The 8,524-nt window shown below is 26.9% G+C and overlaps 2 protein-coding genes across 2 annotated transcripts; one reads left to right on the top strand and one right to left on the bottom strand.

Moving 5' to 3' along the window:
* Positions 1-710: 710 nt before the first annotated feature.
* On the top strand, positions 711-1,370 carry LOC111640256 (keratin-associated protein 19-2-like). The gene is made up of 2 exons (XM_023386255.1): positions 711-861; positions 939-1,370. Exons 1-2 carry the CDS (start codon positions 850-852, stop codon positions 1,221-1,223), a joined length of 297 nt encoding a protein of 98 aa, XP_023242023.1. The 5' UTR covers positions 711-849; the 3' UTR covers positions 1,224-1,370.
* A 5,579-nt stretch (positions 1,371-6,949) lies between these two features.
* Positions 6,950-7,863, bottom strand: LOC111640250 (TATA-binding protein-associated factor 2N-like). The gene is made up of 2 exons (XM_023386248.1): positions 7,789-7,863; positions 6,950-7,534 (listed from the first exon to the last, which is right to left on the bottom strand). The coding sequence occupies exons 1-2, from the start codon at positions 7,798-7,800 to the stop codon at positions 6,950-6,952; spliced, it is 597 nt and encodes a 198-aa protein (XP_023242016.1). The 5' UTR covers positions 7,801-7,863.
* Positions 7,864-8,524: the final 661 nt, after the last annotated feature.

Raw genomic sequence — 8,524 nt, 5'->3', positions numbered from 1 at the left:
CGAAAATAAGAAATAAAACTTATATAATAAATATATTAATTCATTAAATAAATATTAAATTAATTTAATCAAAATATAATTTAAATATCTCAGTTCAATTTGTAAAAATAAAATATAGTTTAAAATTTACTTATATTAAAAATATAAAAGAAAATAAATAGTATTAAATTATTGATGAAGCAGAAATTAATTTCAAGTAATAATATATTACTTTATTATTATTATTTTTTTTTTGTTAATAAAAATGATTATTATTAAATATTAATATTAAAATTAATATTCTATACGCAAAGTAAGGCTATAAAGAAAATTTTTAACTGTCATAATATTTTTGCTAAAGGCAAAATTACATTAGATTATTTATTACGGATAAAATAGTAGAGAGATCAAACCAGTTTTTAAATATTTCGTCTTTCTAAAGATATATTTTTAATTGTTAAAATACATCTGAATTTTAGTTTTTAAATTTATAAATAATTTAATATTAAACTATATTGGAATTTTGAAAAATACTTTATATATATAAAAATTTCTTGGACAAAATCGTTGAAGGAAAATACAAAAAATTTTATAAGAATTCGTGATAGAAATCATTAAGATGAGATATGTTTTACTTTGTATTTTCTCATGAATCAAACAGCTTGCCAAGCTTGGTAAATTTATTGTGAAGACGAGCAAATTATCCAGATGACAAACGAAAGAACTATCTTTTATTGGTTATCGACTGCTACGTAATGTCTTTGCATTCTTATATAAGTAGTCTTTCACAGACACATAATACAACTGTTGTTGACAGAACAAACAGAGGAACACATCAAATAAAACAGAACATAATACAATAAAGAGACTATGAAGAATTCAGTAAGTATAATTATACGATTCTCTATATAATATTACACCCATTTTATTTATTTATTTATTTAATATTTTTCTTCCAGATTGTTTTAATTTTAGTCGTTTTGATGATAATGGGCGCCTTAGCTGATAATATCAAGCGAATTGGTCATCACAGTGGATCTGGATATAGTGGACACGGAATCCCATCTGGAGGTAAATTCGGTGGTATTGGACACCACGGTGGATATGGTAGTCATAGAGTTTCTGGTATACACGGTGGTAAAGGTCACGGCAGCTCATTTGGCCATGGTATTCGAAGCCATAGTGGATACGGAAGCCATAGTGGATATGGAGGCCATAGTGGATATTATGGACACAAAGGATAATAACTGTGGAGGCAAACGTGACAAAAAAATGAATATCGTTGATAGTATTAATTCTTTTCTATTTACTTATGTTAATGTAACGTATATAAACATATCTTGTTTTATTTCAAGTAAATTCTGTAACAAAGTGTAATAGAATCATTTTTTTATCATAAATTGTGAGTATTCTACTCAAAAAAATTATGTGCTAATGGTGCAATCTAATAAATTGAAAGAATTTTGAAAATAATTTATTTATCAGTATATGAGTTTGATTTATTAACATATGTCTATTTATTAAATGAATAAATACGTGTTANAATAATGGCAAAACTGAAGCTCTGGAGATCTGAAAAATAATTAATTGATTAATTTAATTTCTTCTGCTGGAGCATATATGTGCCGCATCTATGCTCCAGCAGAAGAAATTAAATTAATCAATTAATTATTTTAAAATTCGCATTAAAATAAAATTTAAAAACACTATTACTTTAAATCAATCGTACTTCAATTTAAAATTTCATTATTTGTTCTGTTTTTTATTAAGCTAGTTTCTTGTTTTTTACTCTTTTCATCCTGTCATCAATCACTAAGAAAACCTTTTTAGATCATGGATTCGATTAGGCCACCAATAAGAATGGACTAATACTGAGGACCGGACATATCCGGGACAGGACTATAGGATTCATATGATAAGACAACGCAACACTTCTGCCAAGAGGAGAAGTGCTTCCCGAGAGGACTTTCACCCCTATGTAGCTGTTAGAAACGTGAAAAAATACGGAAAATTCCACGTTGCTCGCCGTTTAATGAGGCGCAAATCCGTGACAAACTATCAGTGTTCAGAGGTTTTATCCACTCGATCACTGGTAGCTATCCGGGACAAACTATCTATGAAAATTTCCTGAGTGATGCTCGCTCAGATACGATTCAGGATCTCCTAGAGAAGTAAGCTGACGCCTAACTGCCTTGGACATCCGACCGTGCTTGTAGAAAATAGTTCAAAGAATAACAGAAAAAAATTCGAATAATGTGAATATGATAAAAATATAAAATCGTATATAATTTACTTCATACTTTTATGAAAAATTTAAAATAAACATTTCTCAGTACATTAAAATTGTATCTAGCCGTAAATCTCTTCGAATAAACTAACAATATAAACTAATCTTTACTTTATTCTACGACAGCGATGCTCTTTCTTCACTTATATTGAATTTGTCTGCACATTTAAAAAAAAAAATTTATTTGAAAAGTACTCTGACTTTTTAACACTGATGTACAGTACATATATATTATGTTGCAACATAAAAAATATCGCTCTTTTCCCCAAATAAATTTGATTTTTGCAAATTCGTTTAGCTAGGCTTATTATATCCTTTGAATTCTAGTTATGGTCAATCAATATAATTAGGAAACTATACATCAATTTGCGTTTTTTCAATTTAAAACTATAATAAAAGCGAGTTGAAGTAAAATATAAAAGAAATAGATAAAAACAATTATATTTCTTTTGCCTATTTCCACTCTGTGAGGGCCGTTTTCTAATCCTACCCATCATGGATTGTGAGCCTGCAGAGTGGTTAGGGCAGGCCCACGATCCAATGTCCTGAACAGACCACTTCCCGAAAATATTCTGGAGAGGGATGCTCGCCCGAATTTGATTCCAGATCCCCACAGTAATAGGCTGACACCTCCATTTTTAATATTTTGTTATAAATTAACATAAGTGTTACATAACAAAATTAATTTTATTACTTTCTTATTTCTTTGTAATTAATGTGTTACAATATATATAATGTATTCTGTATCATAAATAGAAAAAAAAAGAACCATATCATTAAAAATATTGGTCAACTAGAAATTGCTATGTAGAATGAATTATATAATAATAATAAATGGGTACGACTCCTATATAAGTCAAACCTAACCGACTTTAAAAATTAAATAAATATCTTTAAAACTATTATTTCTTTAAGGATTGAATTTTATTAGTTAATTTTTGAATTACAAATAATATAATATTAAATGTTACCTTTACAAAACATACAATCTTTACAACTGCTTTTTATTAATAAAGAAACATTCTATGTATTTCATTTGGTCAAAAACAAGTGACCCTCTAGGGAACGGGGGAGGTCCACTCTACTGTCAGGTCCCATACAAACTCTCGATTATCCTGCTGGAACCGTAGGCGTTATATTGGTCTTTATTTATTTATTTATTTAATTTTTTTACACGTAAAGTGTGGCACCGAGTAAGGAGAAATGAATTCAAGTTGCGAGATGCAGTTAGCGTGAAGTTGCCAAATAATTTAACAGACTGCATCCGGATCGCCGTGTGTAATTGATTAAAAATGATTTTATTTTTTAGTTATAATTGTTATAAGTAGATTTTTATTTATCTCGTTTATATCTAATATAAAAAAATCACCGTTTTGACGTTAAAATCGATGAAACAATAAAATAATTAATTTATCAAATCTTTGATTACTGAGCCATAAAGACAATACATACATAAAGACAATACATAAATTGTATTGTCTTTATGTATGATTGTACAAAATAACCTTCGAACAACGGCCATTTTTTGAATGTTTTCGTCAATGTTTTTAAATTATTAATTATTTCCTTGTTTATAATTTACTTTCACTCGGTATTTCATCAGTTATTATTTATTATTTAATTGGTACAATGTAATAATACGCAATGTACGGTGAACAGAATTAAGACGAAAACACCGAACAATGTTTGTGCATGACAAAACATAAATCTAATATTAAATGCAAACCTATTTCGAATGTAAAAAATGATATCACAGATTTTTTTTATATAAACAAGACTCTTACAACTACACTTCGACCTGTTTATACAACTCTGATAATATANATTTAAAAATTATCTGAAATTCTCGAAAAAATACAATAAGTAGGCCTAACAATGGAATTTTTCATAAAAATAGCTGCAAGTTTATATGATAACACTTTCCTTAAAAATTTCTTTCAAGTCTTCAAACAATTGTTATATTCTTAAAGCCTTTAAGGTTGGAAATACCTATTATTATTGAGAATTGTTTCTATAAAATAATAAATGTAATTTCCTATTTTGAGCATTTAAGATAACAGAAAACAAAACGAAAATAAGAAATATAACTTTTATTTAGTACTTTATTATAAAATATATTTTATTTATGAATTTCTTAAACCATTTTTTTTTTAATCTAGACGACATAGAAAGTAAAAATATGACTTTTCTCAAGCGATAGAATGACTGTTATTATGTAACAATTTACGTGTTGGACAATCTGCATACTAGAGGTGTTTTAACTTACCATAAACAAGCAAGAGAAGAGGATATAAAACGTAAGATAATTGTATTTCAATTCGAGGTCATTCAGATATGGGTTAAACGAACTTTGACATTGAAACAAAATGTCGAATTCAAGGTCACGGTTAAGAGCTACGGGCTTAATTCACTTCTCGAAAAGTTTAATGGAAAAGTTTCTCAGAAATTGTTTTCTACATCATTGCATTTTAAAATTACCATAAATGACCGTAATTATTAAATCATTTTGTAAATCTAATNGCCCTATAACTGTGGGGCCTCTCTGTTTAGATATTTTTAAAAATTTATATATTTATAATCTAGAACTATTTCTGAACTGTATAAAAACTTATCAATTATTAAATTAAGAAAAGAATTTTAAGTTCAATGGAATTTCAACTCTAAATGCAATGTAAAATGTTTCGTAATTTTCTTGCTGAATTTTTTTTAATCATTATATAAATCATTTCCTATTTCGGCAAGACCTGATGTTAAATTTTATTACATAAATTTAAATTTGTGAACTTTCGTTATATTTGACGTCATAAAGTCGCAACTAACGTCATAATATCAAGGAAAAAGGTCATTTGAATACAAAAAAGGCAACTAATATAAGTTATTTTTGATTCTATCAAGTTGTATAATGTCTTGCTAAGATATATATCTTTTTGCTTTACGTGAAAGGTTTTTAAAGTTTATTAATTAACTATTTTTTTTATAGAAACTTTCGCAATAGGAAAAATATCATAAGGTTACCTTTGTATTTTTGTAAATATACAGCATGTTTAAGTTACATATTTTTATACGCTTTATTGAAAGTTGAAACATTTAAGGTATATTATTTCAATTATAAATTAATAAATAATTATTAATATATTGAAAGCAATTGACTCTCCTGTCGATATAATAAGCAGTTGTGTATTATTTACGAAAAGTTTAAATCATTTAATAACCTATTCGATTCAAATATTATACAGTCGAATCTCCAACAACTGCCATTTCTAAATGGCGGCCATTTTTCGGGTATTTTTTGAAATGAAGACAAAGTAAACTCAAAACAACGTGCACTTTCAGAACAGTGCCGTAACTAGGCAGGTTACAACAGGTGCATCCGCACAGAACCCACTTAGAAGGGGGTTCTAAAATGCATGTATTTGTTTTATTATTTTCCCAAACCTAATTAATTAAGGGGCCTAAATGCAAATTATTACACAGGGCACAGAGAATGGTTAGTTACGACACTGCTTCAGAATAATGATTATTTTTTGTTTCAGTAAAAGGACGTTGTTCAGAAGTTTGTGTTATACAAAAGTACAGAAAAAAATTAGAAAATCTATTTAAATTTCTATCTATTTTTGAAAAATGATTAATCTAAAATAAATTCATTTAAATTTTAAATACTAGATGGCAGAAAAATAGAATGTTTTAACTGACGTTAATTATAAAACCAGTTTTTTTTTTAAATTTATAAATAAGTAACCTTCTCTACGCTACTACCTCTAAAAAATTCTTTCTATTATTTTTAAATGTTTTTTTAAATAAATAATTGTTTTGTCTGGAGCCTTATTAAAAAAAAAAAGCTTAATTTTTTTGTTTTATAATCCTACATTACCTTATAATTATTTTAATTTTTATCATCCGGTTAAACCGAAAACAAAAGCAAAAAAATCCCTCTTCGAATGACGAAATCAAAAGCGGAAATTCCATAAAAAAATAAATTTCTTAAAATATTTTTATAACAGAAATATAACTTTTTTTTAAAAAAAAAATCACAATTTATGTATAACAAAATTTAACTATTATTATGTAAATTAAAAAATTAATTTTATTTTTAATTCCTTTAAAATTTTTTAAATTGTGTTCTGATTCTTGGGCACTAAGAAAGTCTTCTTTCAGGCCCATCACGGGTTCGGTCAAGCCAACAATGAGGACGGTCGGTAGTGACGGGAGGCTCGAAATATCTAAGAAAGCTTTGTAGAAATAACAAAATAAATATTCATCACATAGGCCTATCCAATAAAAAGTTTATACTTAATTTTATGTTAAATGTAATTTTAAAAATTACATTAATTAGTGAATATTTATATATTGTATTTTCGTTCAATAAAGAATTAAAATAAAAGATTTTAATAAATTTTACATTTTTTAACTTATTTCACGTAATTATTTTCATTTTAAAAAATTGAGAAAAATAACAAATTTCTTTTTAAAAAATTTATTTTTATTCATGATTGTAAACCAAAAACGATTACATTAATATACATTAACACATATTTTAGAAAAATGAAAATATTCCAACGATCAATTTCGCATCTGAAAATAAATAAATGAATAATGTATAAAAATTTTAATTCGATTATTTATAAATTTAAAAAAAAAACAAATAATAAAATTTACCGTATATTATGGCAACGAATAGATTTATCAATGACCATAATCTTTATTAGACCGTCCAGATCCTCCTGATCCAGAACTTCCATATCCTGATCTTCCATAATTTCCTGAACCTGATCTTTCGTAACCACCGGATCTTGATCCCTCGTAACCTCCAGATCTCGACCCACCAAAATCTTCAGATTTTGATCCTCCGGATCCATGACGATCGTATCCTCCTCGGCGATTGCCGGATTCTGATCCATGGCCATCAGAGCCACCGCGATTGCCTGTTCTGTAATCATCTTTACCACGATTTCTGTCTTCGCTTTCTCTCGGATAGTAACCGTCATCTCTACCATGAGATCCAGCTCCGTGGCCGTCTCTTCCGTCACAATTATGATCTCCGTAAGAAGGTCGACGTTGTTGTTGTTGTTGTTGTTGTTGTTGTTTATTGCCACTATTTCCAAAATCACGTCTTCTATCCTGATCTAATCTCTTTCCTTGGTCTCTATTACCAAAATCTCCTCCAGTTCTTGTACGTCCTTTGGAATTTTGACCCCATTGTCCAGATTGTGATTGTTTAGTAGCTATTGCTAATGCTACTACCATTACAATAAAAACAAAACATATCATCTGAAATATAAAATAAAAATAATATTATATAAACCTATATAATTATTAAATTTTATAAATATTTTGAAAATATATAAACCAAATCATGTATATTAGAAAATGCTTAATGTTATTTTTAACAAGATATTTAGTACATTTTATTTAAATAAAAATCATTTATTTTTCTAAATTCTAACTTTAGAAAAATTAGTTTTAATTAATTATCTAAAGAAGCTAATATAAATAGGTTTAATGAAAGTTTATATGACACATACCAAGGGTTTCATCTCTTACTATTGTAGAACCAGTCTTGCAAATGCTGTATCAGTCAATAAAGAGTTAAAAGCATCAGCATCACGGGATTTATATAGAAGGTGACTTAACAAAGAGAGTTCGCTGACACAAGCTTAATGACCCACTTGGGTGAAACTTTAACCTAAAAGGTCCCTAATATTTCTTATTGCATGATCATCTTTATTTTCTTTTGCCCATTTTCTTTAGGCCCATATCTTTAAGATCAATTTTGAGGCGGATCTTGCAAAAATATATAATGGTCAAGTTCAACGTTAACATGTATAATTAAGAATGCATATTATACCTTAGTAAATTTTACCTTGATAACATCCTTTTATTTCGAGAAGATTTTTCTCTTTTATCGATGATAATTATAAGTATAAAGATATTGTATACAAACTTTTTATTATTATATTATAATTGACATAATTAATAACATAATTTAAATTTTCTGATTAATTTATTATGTTCAGTTTGTAGTAGAAACACGTATACATGTTTAAAAAATGATCTTAGTTTTAACTTAATATATATAAAATAAAAAAAGAAAACACTGCCTACATTCTTGTCTGATTTTTATTTTAGATTTCTATATTTTTCACCAATGTAAAAGTTTAATTTTTTTACATTTTTGTCTATAATAAATATTAAATTAATTTAATCAAAATAAATATATTAATTCATTAAATAAATATTAAATTAATTTAATCAAAATAT

Source organism: Centruroides sculpturatus, unplaced genomic scaffold (assembly GCF_000671375.1).
Source record: "Centruroides sculpturatus isolate CEXI.00-Female unplaced genomic scaffold, Cexi_2.0 scaffold1443, whole genome shotgun sequence".
NCBI lineage: Eukaryota > Metazoa > Arthropoda > Arachnida > Scorpiones > Buthidae > Centruroides > Centruroides sculpturatus.
This window is presented reverse-complemented; position numbering and strand designations above follow the sequence as displayed.